Consider the following 25,385-nt stretch of genomic DNA (forward strand, 5'->3'; position numbering starts at 1 on the left):
GGAGGATGGCCTAATGTTTTAGTGTAAAGCAGTAGTATTAAAAGACTGCTGAACGATGTCATGAGTCTCCTCCTCCTCCTCTCTCTCAGCTCCACGACACGTCCGCTCAGACATCCACGCACATGGTCCACGCATTCTTCAGTGAGAACAGGTGAGGTCTGATGAGTTGCTCAGTTAAACTTTCTGTTTCACACTCCAACTCCATCCGCACCAGCTGTTAGTAGTGTGAGTGCTGTAGCAGAGCCGTGTGTGCGAGACAGCAATACTACACTAACTGTTGGCTAACAGATGTGGATGGGAGTCAGAGATGTTTTCTTTGTCGTTTATCCTATGGGGGAAACCGTATTATTACCCCAGAGGTCAAGTAACATTGAAATTATGGAGTTTGATGGGAAATCGTGAGATTGGCAATCAAAAGGTTTTAAGACTAAACCTGAACAACGTGTTTTTAACTTCCTCTAACGTGTCGCTCGTCCTGGAAAGGAACAATGTAGATGACGGATTGATAAAGAGACGTGTTTTATCAAACATATAACTTTGAAGCGCTCATAAAACGATAGAAGATAAAGATTGTTTTGTAATGCTGTCCGTTTTTATGCTATTATAAAGTGAAAGAAGCCGTGTGTTGGCGCGAATCGACCATTTAAACCCAGGTAACGTTGCGTCAGAATGTTGCCGCCACTGAGCTATAATGTCTTCTATATAGACCAGTGGCTTAAATAAATGCAGAAGTTAGGTATCACTGAGGAAATGGTTTTGTTTTTACAACCAACACGATGTTAGTAGATCGTCCGGATGTATTTAAGCGCAAGTAGCCTATGTAAGATCATGTTGACATCACTTTCTTGTTCTTAATCACTTTTTGATTAAGTTTCATATAGTCTAGAAAAGGTGTATGCTTCAAAGCTGTCGTCCTGTATACATTCAGAACAGCTGTGCCTGTGACATGCACGTTTTGTACCTGTTTGTCATTTATTATGCAGCATTATATAAATCAAGTGGTGCTCATTGCAGAGCCAAATGACATTCAGTTCCTCCTGTCATGGGTTGAGTTTGACCTAGTCCAGCTCCACCTCTGTGGATCTAATGGGTGAAAGGGATGGGTTTGGGTAGCCCATTATGCCCAAAATACATCCAGAGAGGGGGAGCTGGACTTCACTCTCCACCTATGGCTCTGCAGGAGCATCCCCAGTAAATGGTAATTTTAAAGGGATAGTTCACCCAAAAATGAAAATTGTCGTCAATTACTCACCCTCATGTCGTTCAAAAACCCGTAAAACGTGTTCATCTTCGGAACTCAAATGAAGATCTTTTTGATGAAATTGAGAACTTTCTGTCCCTCAATTGGCATCTACGCAACTGACACTTTGACACTTTAAAAAGTCCACAAAGAAATCATTAAACTAATCCAAATGAATTGAGCTGTTTACAGGGCCGGATTAACCATTAGAGCAACTGGTCACTTGCCCAGGGGCACATGACATCTAAGGGTCCCTGACAGGTAGGAGGAAATAGCCTACACAGAAATTTAATAAAGTTATCAAACATTTTACAGTCTTCACTGCATAAAGTGCATCTACGCGGGCTCACGCAGACTTTCCTCCCTCCCCGCTGAACGCCAGCGATTACTAATTCGTGAAATGCACTCCCGCTGGTTGAGCGCGGTAAAGTTCGTTTTAGGTTCGATATTAGCCGGACATTTGTTCTATAGGGCCGGTAGTCTAATAAAGATATCAATAGCAAGATTAGTTCAAATTCCAAAGCTTGCTGAAGGTTCCTAATGGCAATACTGACTTAGGCTACAGCTTTCCTGGTAGCATTGAGTAAATTAACTTGTCTGAGAAAATGATTCATAAAACGTATAAATATCAGTTGAGCCTATGTTTACTTTCGTCACTGACACAGACGAAAATGAAAAGACTAAGTTCAGCTTTAGGAGAGGTAGAAATAGGCCAGGATAAGAATACTGAGAGAATAAGAAATATGAAGATGAGGAGAGAGCAGGAATTGACAAATAATCTAATGACAAGGTTTTAAAGCTAGCCTATTTCTTATCATTTTTTTTGGCCTTCAAAAGTCCTAAATTGCACATATGTAGATCAGAGAAATCCAAATTTTCTCGCCCCCGAACCCCCCTAACTACGGGGCCTTGAGTCTTGTTGCCCAGGGCACTGGAAATTGTTAATCCGGCCCTGGCTGTTTAGTGCACATTTTCTGAAGAGACACGATCGATTTATAGCCTATGATGAACAGATTGAATTTAGGCTTTCAAATTCTTCAACCTCACACTACAGTTATGATAAACGGAAGCTCAAGCATGTTCGCTTGACGTGCGAGAAACAATGAGGTTCATTCTCGTGTTACGCAGCACGTTTGAGCCTCCGCAAAAAATCAGTGAGGTTTGTTCTTGAGTGAAGTAGGTTTAAATGTGAATAAAATCATAAATTAAATCGGATTAATATGTGATGTATTTGATGGATAACATACTTTTTTTCACATGATCATGTTCCCATGTAGTTTTTGTGTCAAATGAAAGGCATTATCTCTAGTTGATTTATCTCCTAAAAACGGTTAGCTCTGCATGTTGTTGTCGATGGCCACACCCACCCAAGTGTTGCCTGGTTTTCTCTCTCACTTTTCTTTCTCGCTTTTCTCTCTGGTTCCCTTACTGATACCACTGCAGTCGGTACATGATGTCCTGGGCAGCAGGTGTGGGCGAAACTACTGAGGCTCAATTAATGAACTTGTTCTCTAAGAGGGTGTGTTAAAATGGTGTTGGAGAGATTGAGCTAGCACATAACTGACACTTTGACGCTTTAAAAAGTCCACAAAGAAATCGTAAAACTAATCCATATGAATTGAGCGGTTTAGTGCACATTTTCTGAAGAGACACGATCGATTTATATGATGAACAGATTGAATAGGCTTTCATTCACATAAACATTCTTCAAACTCGCACATCAGTTATGATAAACAGAAGCTCAATCATGTTCACTTGATGTGCGAGAAACAATGAGGTTCATTCTCATGTTACGCAGCACGAAATCTGTTTGTTCTTGAGTGAAGGAGGTTCTGTTGAGCTTCTGTTTATGTCTGCTGATCAATGTTTAAATGTGAATAAAATCCTAAATAAAATCGGATTAATATGTGACTTTTCAAGTTGAATTCTTTCGTATTTGATGGATAACATACTTTTTCAAATGAGCATGTTCCCATGTAGTTTTAGTGTCAAATGAAAGCCATTATCTCTAGTTGATTTATCTCCTAAAAACAGTTAGCTCTGCATGTTGTTGTCGATGGCCACACCCACCCAAGTGTTGCCTGGTTTTCTCTCTCACTTTTCTTTCTCGCTTTCTCTCTGGTTCCCTTACTGATACCACTGCAGTCGGTACATGACGTCCTGGGCAGCAGGTGTGGGCGAAACTACTGAGGCTCAATTAATGAACTTGTTCTCTAAGAGGGTGTGTTAAAATTGGTGTTGGAGAGATTGAGCTAGTAGTTTTTTTAAAGTGTTGAATGAGTCGAAAATGTTTTGTGTTGTCAGCAGTGTACCACAGTAGTTGTATTTAGCCATTAACTAAGTTTTATCTCATTTATCACCTTCTAGATTGATGCGGAAAGAAAAGTGCGATGAGACTCGGCTGATACTCCAGGCTTGAGGTGATCAGACCCTTGTGTGGTCCAACATCACATACTTTATTTTTGTAGTACCCTTTCTCTTGAGTTTAGTCTCCCCTTCTGAATTGAGTTCATCATGGGGGATTCCAGCTCCACCAGCTCCATGCGTCTGAAGCAAGAGATCTCGTTACTGCATGGCGTTTGCCTCATCGTGGGGAACATGATTGGCTCGGGCATCTTCATTTCCCCCGTTGGTGTTCTTGAGAAAACAGGATCTTACGGTCTATCACTGGTGATTTGGGTTATTGGAGGAATCTTCTCTGTTTTTGGTGCCCTGTGCTACGCCGAGCTGGGCACCACCATTCGCAAGTCAGGAGCCAGTTATGCCTACATCCTGGAGACCTTTGGGGGCTTCCTGGCCTTTATCCGTCTGTGGACCTCGCTGATGATCGTGGAACCGGCCTGCCAGGCGGTCATTGCTCTTACTTTTGCTAATTACTTAGTGAAACCATTCTTCCCCACCTGCTCGGCTCCAAATGATGCAGTACGGCTCATTGCAGCTCTCATTATAGGTAAGTGCTCCTTTGCTCATGCATGCATGGAGAGATTGCTTTGATAAAAACAAATGTAACAGCACTTTACATAGTGGCACAATAAAGGCTTTCCCGGAGATTCACTGTTTACTGTTCACACAGCTCAGTGTGTGTGAGATTACTCTGAAAAGAGCGCTTCCTGTCAATGTCAAAAATAAAGTTTTGTAGCAGAGCGAAGTAATGATCTGCATACTTTATTTAGGTAATTCTTTTAGTTTGTATGGTTGCCTTACAGTCCCTTTATTTATTTTCATGCAAAATATGAAATACATATATTGGAATATACTGACTTCATAATATACACAACATCTCTGAATCAGTGTTAATATTCTTAATTAAAACTAAAACTGAAACTATTATGGTTTTGATTAATTGAAATAGTTAAATATTAATATTTAAAAACTTAAAGAAAGTTAGAAATAATGCCCTGGCAACTAACTGAAATAAAATAAGTTTGAGTACTAAAATTACTAAAATGCAAATAAAAGTAAATTAAAGCTAATAATTTGAAATATTTTTAATATAAAAAAAATCGAATAAAAATTACAAAAGGACATAACAAAGTTACTAAAATTAAAAGGAAAACTGAAAATATAAAAAGAAAAGCTATTTTAAAATATGAATATATTAATAAATACTAAAGTAGTAGTAGCCTATGCTTGGAGTTTTTTTTTTTTTTTTTTTTTGATTTTCTTCATACTAAAACATTGCATGAAAAAATGTGAATTGAAACTGTCACTTCCAGTGAGTTTTCTCGGGGATCCTCTTTTTTCCTTTATCAGAAAGTGCAAATTTACTTTTGTAGACTGTTGAATTGTGTGATTTTAATATTAACTAGTTAAAATTACAGAATTCAACAAGTGAGTCTTCATTACATCAACATGAGGGTGAATAAATTGTTTCATAATTTTCATTTGGCTAAAGTACATGCTCTTTTTTTTTTTTTTTTTTTTTTTTTTTTTGCATAAACTTGTACTTTGTCTCTCAATTTTGTCTAAATGGAGTGAGTAATGTCTCTGCAAATCTTGAAGCATGTTTTCTGTTGGTTCAGCTGTTAGTTCCACTGCGGCTGCCAGGCTGCTCTCTCCATTCGTGTCAGTGTTGGTTGGCATTTTATTCATGCCACACAAATACTTTCCCTTTGGACTGGGGTCCGTAACCCAGCCAAGATTTCCATGAAACCTTTAAGAATTCATTGGTGATCCCAGATTGAGACCATGTGCAGTGTGTTTGAGTTCAAGGGAATTCTTGGGTATTTGTCACCTGTGGCATGTTTTGCTACTTACTGCGGCAAAGTCCACTCACTGAAGTACTTGACAAACAGCCTAAACCTCAAAGCTACAGGTTTACATAACAGTGTAATTCTATTCTACAGGGTTTATTTTCCTTTTTTGTGACAAATAGAACTTTATTTGGGCTTGATGTGTACCATTTCATCAGAATGAGGTGGCATTTGGGCTGAGATTAAAACAGGTACACAAATGCTTCAGTGAATCTCCTGGGTGTCACAGTGGCATCTGCAGTTCTGTAGCAATAACATTTCAGAGCCAGAGACGGTTGGCAGTGAGTGAATTACTGTAGGACTTTGTTGGTGAAATTAGATGCCAGAAGTTCCTAGCGTTTACTGCAGTATCTAATGAACGGAGGAACTTGAATTACCAGTCATTAAAACCGCAGGGGCCGATGGTTTACTCTGTCCTGAATAAACTCACACACAGCCTAATTTTATAGCCCTGGACAAACCTGTCAGTGAACCAAAATACTTAAAGGGTTAGTTTTCATTTTTGGGTGAACTATCCCTTTAAATGGGAACTTTTGTCACATTGGAAATCTCGATCAACGAGGTATTACAGTAATTGCTAAACATTAAAGGTATAGCGGAGGATTTTCTTTTTCCGGGTGGATCATCAAGACTATTGGTCCTCCTAAGTGTCAATCATTCTGGTGATATGTTTACGTAAGGCCGTCGTACGTGCTCGTGCACACGATTCACACGATGGCGTGCGCTCAAAACACAGGTTGGGCTTCACAGTTATGCCGCCTCAGTCGCAAAGTTTCTACTTGACAGGTAAAGTTTGGCATGCTATTTGGAGAAATCCATTTAAAATCACTGCTAGTAAAAGTTAATGTAAGCTATGATTAGCTCGTGCATACGTTTAATAGGCGTTCCCTCTCGGGAGCAGGTAGAGTGTTGCGCATGTGCATTTTTTCAAAAAGTGGAGAGGGCGGTTCTTTTCTAAAATTCGGGAAAATCCTCTGCTATACCTTTAACTGTAACCCTAATGATCAAAAGTGACACTGAGAAATACCTGTCGCAAAGGGGAGTTTAAAAACAGTTGCAACCAGCAATTTTACTGTTTAAATTTTTAGACATTTATATGGACATGCCTATCTCTCTTTCCTCTGCAGGTCTTCTGACCATTGTGAACTCCATGAAGGTGAAGTGGGGGGCCATTCTTCAGGTCATCTCTACTGTGGCTAAAATTCTGGCTCTCATAGTCATTATCATCGCTGGAATGGTTGTGCTGGCCCAAGGTGTGATCATACTGACACCTATGTAGCTTACTATATACACGCTACTGTTCAAAAGTTTGGGGTCAGTTGTTTTAAGTTTTGTTTTTTTGGGAAAGAAATCTATATTTTTATTCAAGAAGAGCCATATTCGGACGGGATTAACTTTACAAGGGTAGATGAAGTAATGTAATTTTATCACAGGATGTCTGTAAAATGAATGGCCAGTTCGCACGGGATAAGATATCTCAGTAAAACTAGCAGAAGTGGGAGGGGTAACTCGATTTGCGCATCGCCGTCACCCTCCTGTCGTCATGTGCGTATTACGTTGCTTCCTGATATCACGTGCGCAAACACATATAACATATATATATATATATATATATATATATATATATATATATATATATATATATATATATATATATATATATATATATATATATATATATATATATATATATATATATATATATATATAATAAAACGGTTATGTCTGGTCGAACGATGTATTAACTTCAGATTGTATTGTGGTGTTAATAGGCACTTACCTAACGCTAAAATATGTTTCGTGCCTCTAACAAGTGCTTTCGATCTTCTTTCTGATCTGAATGGTATGTGGAAAACACTTGAGTTTGTCCCGGCGTCTAGAATGCAACTGAATGCTATTTCAAGCATCTCCATACTTGGAAAAACCGTGGAAAACTACTTTTAAACTCGAAATGACGAAAAATTTACGTACATATTTAGTGCGGGTTTATTCGCACGGTTTTACCTGAAGTAATCTTTCCGGACCTTTTTACTGAAGGTAAAAGTCGCCGTAATCTTTACTGACATTGTCCGTAATGATTACTGAGATGGCACATTCGGACAGGACTAAAATCACAGAGAAGCTCTGATAATTAGTACTTTACCCCACCTCTCCATGTTAAACTAGTCCTGTCCGAATAGGGCTAAGGACACATTAAATTGATCAAACTTGACAGTAAATACATTTATAAAGTTAAATAAGATTTCTGTGTCAAAAACATGCTGTCCTTGAGTTTTCTTTTCATCAAAGAATCGTGAAAAAATGTATCTCAGTTTCCAGCACAACTATTAGGCAGCACAACTGTTTTCAACATCGATAACAATAAGAAATGAGAACCAAATATTATAATAATTTCTGAAGGATCATGTGACTGCAGTAATGGCTTCTGAAAATTCAGCTTTGCCATCACAGGAATAATTTGTATAAAAATTGTATTTATTTATTTGATCAAATAAATGCAGCCTTGGTGAGCATGAGACCACATACGTGTATTTTTGTGAGTCATTACTGTTTGTTTCGGATATTTGACTCTATTTGCATTGCTCTGCCACAGGAAAAACAAATAACTTTAGGGATTCCTTTGAGAACTCTAAACTGGATCCAGGAAACATGGCTCTGGCTCTGTACGCCGCTCTGTACTCTTACTCAGGCTGGGACACCCTGAACTTCGTCACAGAGGAGATTAAAAACCCAGAGAGGTATGAATATTCATGACATTTCACTTAATATAAAGATAATCTCCTACAATTATATGTTCCACTCATTGTGAGTTAGTAAGACTCAATTATAATTTCTCATATACACAGCAAAATTGGCTCAACCAATGGCATGAGTTTGGGGCAGGATTTTCTGTTTTACTGACCAAAAGACAGATGGATGTGTGTTTGGAAAACCTATTTGAAAACAGTCATTATTTTTGCCATCCCTTATGGCACAGAAACTATAGCTTGAATGAATGTCCAGCAGTTATGTTCAAAGTTCAAATATGTAAGAAAAATCAGTCTCATTTTCTCTGCTACAGAAACCTGCCATTGTCAATAGCGATCTCCATGCCCATTGTCACAGTAATCTACATCCTGACTAATATTGCCTATTATGCAGTGCTGGACATGAATACATTGCTACAAAGTGAAGCTGTGGCTGTGGTGAGTAAAACTTTCTTGGAGCCGAACATGATATATATATAAAAAAATAAAAAAAAGCTACTTGGTCTGTGTGGTAGATTTTTCCCTAAACCTAACTATCTGGGGCGTCTCCAATCGACACCCAACTGATCTTAATATCTGTGGCGTCTCCAAATCGACACCAATACCTTAAACTGGGGCGTCTCCAATCGACACCCAATATCTTAAACTGGGGCGTCTCCAATCGACACCCAATACCTTTATACTCTAGCCCTTGCGTCTTCAGTCGACAACTGGCTGAGTCCTACTCTAACTCGTTTTCCTGACTTACTTGTTTTGTTGCTGCGCAGCATAAATGACAGACAAACTCTAGCAATTGTCCTTTAAATGCTTTAATCATGGCCGGGAGAGTTTCTCGAGCAATTCTCAGAGAAATCTCACCCACATAGAAAAATACATCAGGTTATATAGGATAAAGACATGACGCACAGAAACCAAATCACCTGCCTAACTCATGACTTTAATGTTGTCATCTTCTAATTAACCCTTGTGCATCAATTTAAAAAAGTTACACATAGGTCCATGTCAAAAAACTGTCATAAAAAGTTGAAGCTTGGGAGCACAGAATTAACTTTGGTATCATTTTAAAGAATACCTTTGGCCGATTATTGCTGAAGTTAAATTTAAGTAAATCCCAAAAAAAGTTATATAGGTTTAAGTTTATGAAAATGGTTTATGAAAATGATTTATTTACATTATTTTATATAAAATATATATTTTATGAAACAAGTTGAACTCTAAAACGGCTAGAAAATCAAAGCCATAAATCTAAATAAGTTGTGTTCCAAATTTGAGGTTGATATCTCAAAAAATTTGCTTTCAGTAAGATTTTGTTTGGGCGCAGTACCAGACTTTCCCCATTGGATGCCAGCAAAACTCCACTGGTGAACACAGTGATTGGCTTTGTTATTTGCAGTTTATTTTAGTTTATTTGACGGTATTTGAGTTTTTCTCTCTCAATACTACAAACACACACATGCACACAAACATATTTTTTTTATAACACGCATACCAACCACACTCTGACATCCATACCAACACACCCACACAATTATCATTCCATAATTTATCCAATTGGCTCTATAATATGGCGAAGCAGAAAACAGGAATAAAGCGAGTATTTGCTTTATAGGCCAAACCTGAAAAAATGGCACCATCTGATAACAAATTGTAAAAATGTAAATTTTGAAGCCTTGCCAACAGAATGAAAGCCTCTTTAAAAAGACTGCATCATGTTATAGTTAAACGGCACAGGGATTAAAAAATGCAGTTTTAATGGGTTTCAATGGGGCCATTTTTGTCCAAAAGGTCCTGAGAGGAAGTATTTTGTGTAACTAGTGCAAAATACATTTTTTAAAGGAAATGGTGATGAAATGGTAAAATTACAATAAAAATACACACCCGTGCCAAATTTTATGCAGTTAGCCTTAAAGGACAAGTTCGGTATTTTACACTTAAAGCCCTGTTTACAGATCGTATCTGATGAAATAGAACGGTTAAGATTAAAATTTGGACACATGCTCCTGTCCCGAGAATTTTAGGTTTATTTCGCTTTCCCCCCACCCCCACAGTGGTTGTCTAGGTGCACTGGAACATTCCTTCATAAAACACATTAAACTTTCGTTTACAAAGACGTGAAACTCACCGAGTGGTCAGGGGTGTCCACTGGTATGCTCACTCAAAAATCGCTGAAAAAGATGCATTCCAACGGGTGTTTTACCATTAGTTGTAAAACTGTGGACCTATTTTTCCAAACGTCTCACACCCGTAGATTCTTCCGTTGAGAGCTTGAATAATAGACACTCCAGCCCAGTTGGTGGCGACAATGCACATTTGCCGATTGCAAGCAAACCACTGGCATTTCACTGAATACACAGAAGAAGCAGAAGAAGAAGCGGCGGAGTAATACCGTACCTCACACAGCTCTTTCAATACAAGTCAATGGAGTTGGACAAAAACTATGATAAAACCTGTTGGAATGCATCTTTTTCAGCGATTTTTGAGTGAGCATACCAGTGAACACCCCTGACCACTCGGTGAGTTTCACGTCTTTGTAAACGAAAGTTTAATGTGTTTTATGAAGGAATGTTCCAGTGCACCTAGACAACCATTGTGGGGGTGGGGGGAAAGCGAAATAAACCTAAAATTCTCGGGACAGCAGCATGTGTCCAAATTTTAATCTTAACCGTTCTATTTCATCAGATACGATCTGTAAACAGGGCTTTAAGTGTAAAATACCGAACTTGTCCTTTAACACAGGCAAAGTGATCAAAAAAACAAAACTGAAAAGGACAAAAATGTCCATAAGGATGCACAAGGATTAAAGGGGCATTCCACCCATTTGAACATTGTTTTTTATTTAAAGTGGGTCATATATGTAGTCGAAATGTAAAATAAATTTTGAATTTGGTGCCTTCGTGACCGAGGAAAGACAAAAAATAACTTCAGGACGCATTTGTATGAAAGACAACAACTCCCACAATGCACCACATTGCACAGCTCCGCAAGCCACTCCCACTAATCCAGAAAGCGCATATCTGCCTATAAGAGAAATCACTCTTCCGTCTACAAGGCTAGCTACCACCAGAGCTTGAAATTCATTTCACAATCACACAAAATGTCTAGTTAGTTGGCGAACTCATTAGTGCATTACTCTTCGTTTGTATTTCTTTCGAAAAGGTGAATTATTGCATGGTACCTGGATGTTCAGTCAGAACATATGCGGTGCGAAACTAGGATAGTTCTCAACACAAACGTCCGTGTCCTCGTCTGATTCAGAGATTTCGTCCAGGAGAAATTGTCATCGTTGAAATTCTTTGCCGCAGACGGACTCTTATCTCTGTGTTCGTAGTTGCATCTTACAGACTATGAGTTGCATAGTGAGATCACCGGCGCCACCAGTCCGCCCTAACTCGAGCCAGTCCGGGCTCCTCGTCCGCGGCAGGCAGGTCTTCTGCCTCGGCTGCTCTTCGCTATAATGCGGCTTGTAAAGGTAGCCACAAACACCTGATTCAAGCATCAGACTTCCGAAATCCTCTTCTTCTATATCATATTGAGCACTCTCCTCCACTATTGTCATTACTTTACATCTGTCTCCACAGCGCCTGTTAGCTTAGCTTCAAACAAGATGGAGGATATTGCTTTCAGTTTCAGAGAGTAAAGTCCCACCCACTGATCTGTAATAGGTCTGTAGCGTGAGCGGGTCCCGCCCCCTGGGAAAGATGAGGAACTAGTGCTTGTAGTCTCAACAGAAATCCCCCCCTCTTACACTTCCTCCTACAATGACGCAAAATGACGATTTTTGCGTCAATGTAGGAGGAAGTGTAAAAGGTAAATAACGGATTTCTCCCGTCTCAGGGGAAAATGAGAGAGTGTTGCACGACCATTCAATAGTATGACTGGGTTTCTAACAATGCAAAGCTTAATGCAAATGGGTGGAGTGTCCCTTTAAGAAGAAGAAGCAAGCCCCGTCTTTCACCCTCTGTTAGTGGCATATGCAAAAACATCTTGGAACACAGAAAAAACACAAGTAAAGGTTAAGAGTTCTGCTGATTACTCAATATGTCATGGGACAGGATAGACAGTATATTCTTGATTCTGTTATAGTCAGCATATTAGACAATTTTTCCCATAACTCAGACAAGAACAGAACGTTCTAGTACAATGTTCCCAAGTGTTAGAATGTTAGACCTTGAAAGATGAAGTAAAGTTTGTTATTGCTGTTAGAATCATGGTTAGTTTAAAATTCAGTTTATTATCTTATTCCTTAATTTTTCTATCACAGTCTGTTATCATCACATCTTAATATCTCAAGCTACTGCAGCAAAACTCGTTTTTAACCCACATGATCCTGGATGTCACATGCAAGTTAATTGACAGCATCTGTTTAGTTTATTTGCTCCAGATTTGATCATGTTTTCATCTCCTGTTACACTGATCTAGTTAAGGAGAGCAGCTTGAGGCAGCGTCCTCTCTTTGGAGACTCTCGATGACATTAGTCCACAGCCACAGATGCTCTACTGCATGTAATTAAACTAGTGTGCTGCTCTGTGGAAAGTTTTTATATCCATCATTTGTGCCCCACATACAGTTTGCTGTGTTTGATACATTTTGTTTCTGCTGTATCCTTTCCCATTTTTATATGCAGAGAAAACAGTAAGTTCTTCCAAAAAACATGTTCTCTGTTTGTTTACAAAATAGCAAAAGTTGTCCGCACAAGTATTCAGACCAAAAAAGGTTCTATCAACAACAACAAAAACAGGCCAGAGAGCAGATGTTTAAGATCATAGCTTTCTTCAGTGCTCAGTTCTGTTTGTTTGAGCATTTCAACACAGAACATTTACATTTACATTTTACATTTAGTCATTTAGCAGACGCTTTTGTCCAAAGCGACTTACAAATTAGGACTAAATTAAGCGAGTCATCATGAAGAGGCAAAAACAACGCAAGAAGTGCTCAAAATACGAAGTTCGGGCATTATTTAGAGTAGCATAAGCCCGATAAGTGAGGTTTTAAAGGGAAAGGGAAGGGTTTTTTTTTGTTGTTTTTTTTTTAATGCGGTTAAGTGCTCACGGAAGAGATGGGTTTTCAGCTGTCTTTTGAATGTTGTCAGGGATTCTGCATTCCGGATGAGGGTGGGGAGAGCGTTCCACCAGCATGGAACTGTGAATGAGAATGTTCTGGAAAGTGATTTTGTGGCTTTCTGTGATGGAACCACAAGTAGTCGCTCTTTGACCGATCGTAGACTTCTGGTAGGGATGTAGACTCGTAGGAGTGAGTGAAAGTAGGAGGGAGCTGAGCCTGTGACAGATCTGTAAGCAAGCGTCAATGCCTTGAACTTGATGCGAGCAGCGAGAGGTAGCCAGTGCAGAGAGATGAACAGAGGAGTGACGTGGGCCCTCTTGGGCTCGTTGAAGACAAGACGAGCTGCAGCGTTCTGGATCATCTGTAGAGGTTTGGTTGCACATGATGGAAGTCCAGCCAGAAGAGCATTTCAGTAGTCAAGCCTAGAAATGACCAGGGCCTGGACGAGAAGTTGTGTTGCATGCTCAGTAAGGAAAGGCCTGATCCTCCTGATGTTGTGCAGTGCAAACCTGCATGATCGAGCTGTCTTTGAAATGTGATCTGTGAAGGTCAGCTGGTTATCAAACGTCACTCCAAGATTTCTGACCGACCTTGATGGGGTGATTGATGATGATTCTAGCTGGATAGTGAAGTTGTGTTGTAGAGATGGATTGGCAGGGAGGACGAGAAGCTCAGTCTTTGCCAGGTTGAGCTGCAGGTGATGTTCCTTCATTCATGTCGAGATATCCGCCAGACAGCTTGAGACCCGTGCAGCTACTGTGGGATCATCTGGTTGAAATGAGAGGAAGAGCTGTGTGTCATCAGCATAGCAGTGGTAGGAGAAACCGTGTGCCTGTATGATGTGTCCCAGTGATGTGGTGTAGATGGAGAAGAGGAGGGGTCCCAGCACTGAGCCCTGAGGAACCCCTGTGGTCAGTTGATGTGCTCTGGATACCTCGCCTCTCCATGCGACCCTGAAGGACCTACCTGTGAGATAGGACTCGAACCAGTGGAGTGAAGTTCCTGTGATGCCCAGTGATGAGAGGCTGGACACAAGGATCTGATGATTCACAGTGTCGAAGGCAGCAGGCAGATCCAGGAGAATGAGGACTGAAGATTTGGAAGCAGCTTTTGCGATCCGTAGGGCTTCTGTGACCGACAGTAATGCAGTCTCAGTTGAATGCCCTTTCTTGAAGCCAGATTGGTTGACATCAAGCTGGTTGTTTAGAGACAAGAAGGATGTTACTTGGTTGAAAACAGCTCTTTCAAGTGTTTTCGCAATGAATGGTAGGAGAGAGATAGGTCTGTAATTCTCTACAAATTATGTGTTTAGTGTTGGTTTTTTAAGCAGTGGAGTAACCCGTGCCTGCTTGAATGCTGTAGGGAAAGTGCCAGTATGGAGGGGTGAGTTGATGATGTGTGTGAGTGCTGGTAGAAGTGTGGGAGAGATGGCTTGTAGAAGGTGTGAGGGGATGGGGTCTAGAGGGCAGGTGGTAGGATGACTGGAGAGGAGAAGTGTAGATACTACTTCCTCGGTTAGAGGAGAGAAGGAGGGGAGAGGGTTATTGGCTGTGGAAGGGGTTGGTCTGGGTTCCTGTGTGTGTGGAGCTGAGAACTGACTGCTGATAGTTGTTATTTTGTTGGTGAAGAAGTTCGCAAAATCGTCAGCAGTTAAAGAGGAGGTGGGTGGTGGTGGAGGTGGACAGAGGAGAGAGTTGAATGTCTTGAAGAGTGATCGTGTGTTAGAGGAGCTGTTGATCTTGTTGTGGAAGTATGAAGATTTTGCAGCATGAACATCAACAGAAAAGTAAGAGGAGAGATTTATACATACTCAGGTCAGATGTGTCTTTTGATTTGCTCAATTTCCTCTCCGCTGCCCTGAGTTTGGTCCGGTGTTCACGAAGAACCTCAGACAACCAGGGGTTAGAGGGAGTAGTGCGTGCTGGCCTGGAGGAGAGAGGGCAGATATTGTCTAGAGAAGAGGTTAGAGTGGAGCATAAGGTATCTGTTGCGGTATTCACATCCAGAGATGAGAATTGTGAGGGTGGGGGAAGAGAAGATGACACGGCAGAGGAAAGATGGGAGGGAGAAAGTGAGCGCAGGTTTCGCCTGAAAGTGACTGGTGGTGGGGTTGGTGGTGCAGGGGTAGAGAGTTGTAGACTGAAAGTAATGAGGAAATGATCTGAAACATGGAGAGGTCTCACCAAAATGTTGTCTGTGATGCAGTTGCACGTGTAAACCAGGTCCAGTTGGTTGCCTGATTTGTGAGTACCTATGGTGATGAGTCGTTTGAGATCGAAAGAGGCTAGGAGAGAGATGAAGTCTGTTGCATGCGGCTTTTCGAGATGAATGTTGAAGTCACCGAAGACTAGAAGTGGGGTGCCGTCCTCAGGGAAAGAGGACAGCAGCACATCCAGCTCCTCTACGAAGTTACCCAGCTGACCTGGGGGGCGATAAATGACTACAATATGGATCTTATTGGGAGTTGTAAGTGTAATAGCATGATATTCAAATGAGTTGTTGTTGCATAGAGAAGAGAGCGCTGAGTATTTCCAGTTGTTAGAAATGAGAAGCCCTGGGGAATGAGAGAAAGAGAAATTGCTAGAGAGAGCAGCAGGGGTTGCTGAGTCTTCTGGACGAATCCAGGTCTCAGTCAAGCCCAGGATACTAAGGGCCCTATTTTAACGATCTGAAACGCAAGTGTCAAGCGCAAAGCGCAAGTAACTTTGTGGGCAGGTCTTGGCGCTGTTGCTATTTTCCCGGCGGGATAAATGACTCTTGCGCCCGGCGCAAATCTAAAAGGGGTTGGTCTGAAGTAACTTCATTATTCATAGGTGTGGTTTGGGTGTAACGTGAAATAAACCAATCAGAGCGTCATCTCACGTTCCCTTTAAGAGCAGGCACGCTTGTTCTAAAGCGGATTCCTATTATAACGGCGGATTTGCCAGGCGCACGCGAGGAGCAGTTCACAGCCGAGGAGACCGACATTCTCGTCAGGGACGTTGGGGATGGAGAAACACACCCAAATTAACTTCGGTTAAACAGGCGTATGATAATTTGGGTAAATGTGTAAGCTAGATGTATGCTTTTATAATAAACCTATCTATCTATCTATCTATCGTGATAATGTATGATTTGCAAAAATGATAACTGCTGCGTCTGTGTGTAGATGAGAGAATCAAAGTGTATGCACGTTGTGCACACGCTACATTGATTAATGCCAAGCATGCGCCCTTAAAATAGCATATGAATAACATGTGCAACGCGCCACTGACTTTAAACTCTTTTTTTTTCGGTCAGTGGCGGAATTGTTTTCTAAACCTGTAAAATAGCATGAGGGAACGTTTGCGCCGGAACACGTCTCCTCTTTGCGCTGAACCGCCCCGGGGAGCGCAAGTGTATTTCTTAGTTAACCGACGTGCGTCTGTGGAGGGAAAAGTAGGAATGATGCCTATGCAAAATAGGAATGATACATGCGTCAGTGTACAAAGTCAATTGTGCTGGGTGCAAGATAGGGCCCAAAGAGTAGAATATTAGCTCAATGTATTGTAGAACATTAGAGTAGAACATTAGCTCAATGTCACGGGGACACACAGGAAAATAGGTAGATCCAAAAGCAGTGTGATGGTAATTATTTATTAAATCGTAATCCAATTCGTCGTCATCCAGGCAAGGTTCAAAATCCAAAATACAAAACAACAATAAACAAAACAAGAACAGACTAGAAACAGACCTCAGAAGTGTGGTGACAATATATGACGACTCCGTGACATGGACTGAAACAGACAGGGTATTTATACACAGAAACTATGGGAAACAGCTGTGTGCAATGATGAGTGATGAGAACAGACAAAGGATCGTGGGAAATGCAGTTCCAGAATGAAGGGTGACCGTAAGGGAGAGAGACCTCTAGTGGACACCTGGGGAAACCCAAACCAGACACTGTGACACTCAACCAATGGCATGCATTTAGGGCGGGAATATGGCTGCACGATTAATAAAAAAAATTGTGAAATGACTTGGTGCTATTATCTAGCTGCAATTTAAAGTTACACTTTATTTTAAGGTGTCAGTATTACAGTGTAATTATACATTAAAGTACTGAGTAATATTAATTAACTACATGTACTTACTATAGGGTTAGGATTAGGATGAGGGTTTGGTTTAGGGTTAATTGCATGTAATTATGCATAATTTATAGTTATTACTACAGTAATTATATATTACAATGACACTGTAAAATAAAGTGTTACCCAATTAAATGGCGCGTATTTCAAAGTGAAGCACAGCACTGTGTTCGTTTACATGCGAGCAGCTCACGATCCGGTGTTTTCAGAGAGGCAAAATAAAAGCATGATGGGTTAACATTTGAAAATTAAGAAATTAAAGGTGCAATAGGTGATTTTCTACAGAATTTTTTTTTGTTATGCTGGTTGAAAGTATCGTTATATGCTGATAGCAATCACTACGTTAAGCGGTCTAAATGCATTTTTATTAATATATGTACTGTATCAAGGTGTAGGACCATAAAATGTTTGTCCGAATTAAATTATACTGTGTTCCCTGTCAGTCAACGTGTGTTTGCATACCTCTGCGCTAATAACGTATGATGTCTGCGTGAACAGGCAGTGCATTCACGTACGCTGTGCAGCGAGAATGGCAGGCAAACAACTAACTTTCCTTCTGAACCCACAACAAGTGGCAAGTATCTTTGCCTATGCAGATAATTCAGTGAGATTTGACTGTTTTGCGCTATGTCCTGAAATCGCATATGAATAAAGCTGAAATACATTGCATTCTTTCCTTTGTCAATATTAAAACTTCTGAACTGGAGTGATTTCACAATTACATACATATGTATGCAAGCAAGCGCTTCTGTTTCTCCCCTCACTGTAATGTAAAGTTTTCTCACCGGTGAATGACACGATGTAATCCAATAACGTTTGGTCTGTGCGCGTTCATGTGTTTTGGAGGAGGTGTGGCTTTGGACACCGATTGGCAGGGAGGGTGGGATCATATGCTTTCAATGCTAGCAGGCTGAAGTTAGCATTCCTAGATCACCTATTGTACCTTTTAAAGCTACACTGTGTGATAATTTCCCCCATCTATCGGTGAAATTGTATATGACTACCCAGTGAATATTAGTTTCTGTTCCTTTCAATTTCGAGGGTGTTTTAACTCCTACGGTGGCCGTATTATTCCAAGATCAACATGGCTACCCGTTCGACTTCGTCCAATTGCGCCTTTAAAACTATTCATCACCTGTGATCCGTCACAGCACAGATTTATGTTACAAGGTAAACAATGCTTTTTCACCATTGACGTGAGGAAAAGTAACGCAAGTTATACTAGAGGTCGTTCTGGCGTTATGCACAACCATGCTATGGTTAGACAAGCAACTATAAAACTTAGAATTTACACACATAGGCTGGATTACCTGCCGAGAAGAAAGCAGGCAACTTCGGCGTCCGTTTTAAAATCTTTGCTCCTCATGAGCTCTTTCCATCTGGGAAAAGTTACTCCAATATTGACTTTGGTCTTGCTGATTTGCCTGTCGCGTTGACGTTTTAATTCTCTCTTTCGCATCCTTGGCGACTCTGCTACATGTCCTCGAAAATAGGCGTGATCCTCCATCAGCAATCTTTCAAATCTGCCGGCAGTCGCGAGTAATCTCCCCCTCGCAATCGTCTCTGTGTCACTGAGTGTAAAGCGCGAAAGATGAAGCTTGAATTTACAGGTATGTCCCTCTTTGGCTAATGTAGATTCAAGATGGAGGAGCAACATGGCGACCGGCATTCGAACCCCTCACCCGTATGTACTTTCAATGGCAGATTATAAACTTACGAGAATACTTTATTACTTGAAAGAAGTAAATATACATTAATGAGCACATATATTTTTGAAAGAACTAAGTGTTTTTTGCTAAGAATCAACTAAAAAAATTACACAGTGTAGCTTTAAGATTATAAGAAGATTATAGTATTGCAATTTTACAGTTGTACTGTAAAATATTATCATTATTATAAATTAAATTATATTATTATAAAGTAAAAAAAAATATTATTATACCAATATAATTATTACATTTTTATTTTTAAAGTGAAATGTTGCAATAGTAATTATCTTATTTTATTTCATATTTGTATTTGGTAACAATAATACAAACCAATAATAATATTATTATTATTATTTATTTTAGTAATTTAATCGCACGTTTTGCCAAATTGTGTTGCCCTAGGCGGGAATATCAGTGACCAGAAACCTGTTTGATAAGTTATTTTTAAGGATGTACAATATCTGTACAAAAATCTATAGCATTTTAGTTATGGATATTGTATTTTCAATTGTTCATGCTCATTTCCTCTATTTTTACATTTAGATCACCTCTGCCATCATCTACCGCTCAAAGTTAATCTTTAAAAACACTAATAATTTAATAAAACTGTTAAATGTAGTCTTTAGCAAATCTCAAAATGAATATCCATTTTTCATTCTTTACATTATAATGTTTCCATGCCTTAATTCTCTAGGATTTAGATCTGCTGATTTTATTGTTTTATTTATAGTCTTATTTAATTAGACAAAACTAGTATAGAATGTCAGCCATTTATTACTACTTTATTAGATTTATTAAATTATTATTAATAAACACTTTTGCTTTTGTATCTAATACAGACGTTTGCTGACTATGTGCTGGGATATGCTAGCTGGCTCATCCCTATATCTGTGGCCATCTCCTGTTATGGAGGCTTAAACTCCTCTATCATTGCTGCCTCCAGGTAAATATTTTGTTCTAAAAGTCTTTTGTCGTTTGAGTCCATGCCTAGTGCCAGGAATTCAGTTTCTTTGCCAAATTCTTTTTTTTCTTCTTCTAGGTTATTCTTTGTTGGCTCACGTGAGGGTCATTTACCCAATGTCCTCTGCATGATTCATGTCAAGCGCTACACACCAATTCCAGCCCTCCTGTTTAATGTGAGCTGTCAGGCTCAGACATGCCTGTACTATTTAAAAAATCCAGAATATCTACATTCTACAACAAAACGGGTTTTTTTTTTAACCTGCTTTTCTCCCTCCTCCTACAGGGTGGCATGTCACTCATATTCCTCTGTGTGAAAGATGTGTTCCAGCTTATTAATTACTTCAGTTTTAATTACTGGCTGTTCATCGGCCTTTCCATAGGCAGTCTGATCTACCTGCGTATTAAGGCACCTGACATGCCCCGACCTGTTAAGGTAAGTCAGCAGCTCTGTTCCAAAACCTAGTGATCTACCTAGCGTCCCTCTACCTGTATAGTCCTAACCAATCCTAACCATTATAAGTTACTGATTCTGACTTGTCTACATCTGCAGTAACACTATGCACGCAAGTAGTGCTCCATATGTAAGGGAGAGCCTTAACTCAATTGATTTCAATAGAGTGCAATAGTCAGGTTACGGAAGTGAAGTATTATAAAAGATTTATATGCCCTCATAATCTTTAATCAGAATAACTTCCCCTGAATCCCCTCCCACTTGCAACGACATATTTTCTCTGATGTGTTTTTCGGCGTGAGGGGGGGGCCAACCTGTCACTCATGAGATCATGAATGAGATTGCAGCAAAAGCAAACCTCAAAGATCAATCAATATCTGATGGACAAAATCAAGTCCCTCCCTACATTTTTTTCTTGTTCAAGAATCCGTTTCACTGGAAATATATCACAATAGGGAAAAAAAGACTATTGCAATTTTCGTTTCATGCCGACTTCAACGTTAAACTTTAAAGACAGACCTACTCTGAGCTTCGAGTTTGTTAAAGCTGCAGTCGGCAACTCTGGCAGATTGAGTCGACTTAGCCAAAATTTTGAATGTTTACAACTCTCATGCCCCTCCCCACTACCAGCGAGCACCCTCCCATCGAGTTCGTGTTCGTCAGTGCGTGTGCACCATGTTTTCTGTGAACGCGTCCGTCTCTTCAGCATCGATTAACACCATGGACTCGGAGGTAGGCTGCCCTGGCTAATCTACCCATAGATAGCAATAACCGAGGAATTGGAAGCTTGTTAGTAGATTTTCTCTCCGCCATCACGCGTCCCGCGTCGTACAATCCAACACACCTGCGAACTTCAGGCTTGTGCATGTGATATTGTAACGTGCGCGACTCAGCGCGAGGGGTGAGTGGGATGTGTGGCGTGTGCACGACCTGTGATTGACAGTCAGATCTCACACCCCCCAGCGCTGATTGGACCCGATGATCTGGGAGTGGTGGATTTTTGCAAAACGAATAACATGCTCCAGGTGGAGTTAGAAGCTCGGATTTTTTATAAAACCACCTTATTTATGTTGTTCTGTCGGATTATAGTGCCGATATCACTGAATATGATCAAAAAAATGTTGCCGACGGCAGCTTTAATCAGTGGTATATGCTTTTGTTGAAGCCATCAGCCAGCATTATTCCAACTCAATAATCGTGTTTCCATTTCCGTTTATCAGTGGAATTCCTGGTGAAAAACATTATCCATGATTCCATGAAATCTCCACCAATCAGAGAATCTAAACAAACAAATCGCGCCATGTATACTCAACATCGTTGAATCAATTAAATTAAGTTCTTAATCTGTCATTTTTATTTCAGTTGTTATTCACAATTTTTTCTTGAGATTGTAGATCTTAAGCCGTTTAGTACAGTCTTGTAAATGTGAGTTTTTGTCTGATTTTTTTGCTTCACATGTTTTAATTCACATTGTAGCTGGCTGATTCGGTTCATGGCTTATAACAATTTAACAAAACATTCATTGCTGCAATATCATAACTTTAAAACAGCTTTGTTTCCTGTCGGGCCGTTAAAGCTCATCGCAAAAAGACTCCCGGAAGACCTGTAGAAGTCAGCCAATCAGATTTAGACTTCAGATTTATGCTACTTTAGCCTTTGCGAAAGTGTTTCCAGTTTTTAGTGCCATATGCATCAGATGGCTAAATCGTTCAGCTAAAGGGGTGTGGGCGGTCCATGCATCAGGAGCATTTATGATGCCTTAAAATACTTCGATAATAGCTTATGTCATATATTTAATAACTGTTAACATGTTTATTACTTTATTGCCCTGGTTTATGATGTGCTTAATTGACTCTGTGTGTTTTTGTTTCCATGTAGCTGAGTCTGTTCTTCCCTATAGTGTACTGTCTGTGCAGCGTGTTTCTGGTGGTTGTACCGCTCTACAGTGACACCGTAAACTCTCTAGTGGGAATCATTGTGGCGCTCTCCGGAGCTCCTGTGTATTACATATGTGTGCACCTCCCGCCCAGCTCCAGACCTGCCTTTCTGGGACACATGATCGGTTAGTGAGCACACAAACACGCAAGAACCTCTCGATTCTCTTGTCTCATTTCTATTAGTTCAGCTGGGCACCTGCACGTCTCTGATTTCTGCTGCAGGCGGTAAGAAGTGTTTATATTTTTTAACATGCATGTATATGTTACAAATGCATACATGTGGTGTTGTATAATGAATTTGAACCCAAGATGTATGTGCTCTTATGAAACAAGAGTGTTTTGACCATATAATGGTCCTTATGTACTGCAAATCGTTTTACTATGAACAATGACTGTAGTGTTTTTACCCGCCTACCTCCATGTGCAGTACAGAGAAAAAAGGCATGTTAGTCATTTTCTATTCATTTTTGGCCACACTTTACATTACAGCATTCATGAGGCTGTTGTATTGAGTAATATGCCTCAGTTAATGTGCTTAATGCAGACTAATTAGAATGCTATAGAGACTTTGGTGTGGGTTCTTTGGCTTGAGCCTGTAAACAACGATCTACCAACAACTCAGAACACCTTAGCAATCATGTAACTGTCTCTTATGGTATTAAAATTTCCACTACAAATTTCCACAACATTTCCTTTAGACAATATAGATAGTTTCAGACAAATACTATCTCATTTTAAGGGGTGCCCATTTTTTAAGGCCTTTCAGTAAACGGCCACTGTTATTATTGGCTAATGTCATTGCATAGGAAACAGTATCAACGTCCACTCACTATTGCATGTTTTGAAAACGCTATCCATATAAAACCGTCATTTACAGACAATTAAAGCATTATGGACTCATTTACTTCCGGGTTGGAATGTAGCTGCTGTCAGATCCAGTATAGTTCTGACTTCTTTGTCTTTCAACAAGTTTCTTTCACAAATTACATTGTGCCTCATTTCCAAAACAAAATGCTGCGAACAAACATAGTCCTCCGGCTTGATCTGGTTTGCCTTTAAAATAAACCATCAACTTGTTTCTGATGCTGGGATGAAGTCTGTACAGAAAGCTGTTTAAACTGGACGCGTCAAAGCAAATGTTCTTTCACTCTTCCATATGTCCTGTAGTCAAAAGACTTGAGAGCGTGGAGTATGTCAGAATCTGAATGCACATATACTGTATCCAGTGTAGACAGCGTCAGTGATTATAATGGGTTCTATTTTGCTTTTGACGTGACGCGACGGTCACATACAGTGTAGGCAAATGAATGCAATATCACCTGCTTGATTAAATAAATGCTTTGTTTATAATAAAGAGGAGGGTTTTTAGAGCAGGCAAATTAATCAATACCATTTTGATCTTAGACCTGCAGACCAGTTAAGAGGATTTTAAGTAAGCATAGGCTTCTGTGACTATTTCGCGCACCATTAGTTTTGTACAGAGATTTATTTAATATTCTGGATGATTTTTTACATAATGATCTTTGAATTTTTTCTTTTTTCAGATACACTTTCATTGCAAACACAGAAGCTGTGTTATTGCTGCGTGGCAGATCCCGGTTTGGACCTGGACAATCCGCCTGAGGATCATAAAAAAGAATAAACACCGGCTGTAAAGGAAGCTAAACCAATAAAGCTGGATTACCCAGACTTCTTTGAGAATAAGCCAAAATTCAAGCCAGAACCGCATGTCTGCACCTTCCAGTCTGAGCGTGCATGGAATGGAGCAATGGATGTAGATGGAGATTAGATTGAAATATTTATCTGGGTAAACATCTGAACTGAACATAGACAAATACACACACTGACGCTGTGTGCGGTACGAGTTAAGACACAATGCAGTGGACCATTCAATTAAAGACTGATGTCAGTGTGACTGTAATATGGTGTTTTCTTGAAATCAAATTCACCGGCTTAAATGTTTAGATTGTTTCTCCTTTTATGAGCTTCCTCTGTTCATCACATCAGTTTTACCTATATGAGGCTCCTTAGATGATCAACTTTTGTTAGGCCTGTTAACTGAAATCGGTAGAGACATTAAAGATGCATTTGCTAGATAATGATTTTTATTTACTGAGATGAAGGATTGTTTTATTGGTACTCTAGACTTAAAAGCCATATCCTTTGTATACTTGTAGCTCCGGTTGGGAAAATTACTTCTAGATATTTGGCTAATGGGCCTAATTAATATAAAGATTTCTTTCTCATATCAAGTGTGTCCTTTTAGGCCAAAGTGTTTTGTCATTTACTCCAGACCAGATAAATGTAGATGATGTTTTTAGAATATACTACTTTTTTTCTTTTCTCGGTGATTGGCTTTTATTTTTGGTGGCGTTTCCTTTTGTCTGTTTTATGATGGATTATTTTCTTTGGCCCCAAAAATAATGTGAAGATTCAGTCTGTATTTCCATAAATGTTGTGGAAAGCACTGTTTTATGGGAGAACTGTCATTGTGTGCAGAAATGTGTTGTTACGGTACAAGGCTATATAAAACAGCAGCATTTGACTGTAATGTTCGCCAGTTTTAGTCAATCTCAAATTCAGATGTTTCTGAACAGTTTTATTTTCTCTGTTTGTTGACACGCACAGACACCACTTTAAAAACTGACGGTCAGAGGTGACGTTTTCAAGGATTTCTAGACGAGTCCATCAGTTCCTCGTTAGATGGACCTTTTTTTAATAATAAACCAAAGAATTGTTTACAGGTTTACCAGCAATTATGAAGCCTTAAGATGCTCTTGGTAGTAGATATTGAATGTCTTAAAGCTGCTAAATAACAGTACATCTTGCCATTGCTCTTTTATATTGTAACAGTTCATCCTTCTGTCCGAAGTCATATTTTAATCTGTCCAGAATATGTCCTGCCCTGATGTTATTCA

At 39.8% G+C, this 25,385-nt stretch overlaps 1 protein-coding gene across 4 annotated transcripts; it reads left to right on the forward strand.

Annotated features, from left to right (window-relative positions):
- LOC307162757 (Y+L amino acid transporter 2) lies at positions 1 to 25,385 on the forward strand. 4 transcript variants are annotated; one of them, XM_079878327.1, is made up of 10 exons: positions 1 to 151; positions 3,608 to 4,190; positions 6,621 to 6,746; positions 8,087 to 8,231; positions 8,555 to 8,678; positions 19,956 to 20,059; positions 20,156 to 20,252; positions 20,363 to 20,512; positions 22,409 to 22,592; positions 24,012 to 25,385. In XM_079878327.1, the coding sequence occupies exons 2-10, from the start codon at positions 3,755 to 3,757 to the stop codon at positions 24,107 to 24,109; spliced, it is 1,464 nt and encodes a 487-aa protein (XP_079734453.1). In that variant the 5' UTR covers positions 1 to 151; positions 3,608 to 3,754; the 3' UTR covers positions 24,110 to 25,385. The 4 variants fall into 4 exon arrangements, with proteins under 4 accessions (XP_079734453.1, XP_079734456.1, XP_079734455.1 ...); XM_079878330.1 differs by lacking the exon at positions 1 to 151 and adding an exon at positions 1,438 to 1,501; XM_079878329.1 differs by lacking the exon at positions 1 to 151 and adding an exon at positions 3,350 to 3,411.

This window comes from Squalius cephalus (genome assembly GCF_949319135.1).
Source record: "Squalius cephalus genome assembly, chromosome: 8".
NCBI classification, from domain to species: domain Eukaryota; kingdom Metazoa; phylum Chordata; class Actinopteri; order Cypriniformes; family Leuciscidae; genus Squalius; species Squalius cephalus.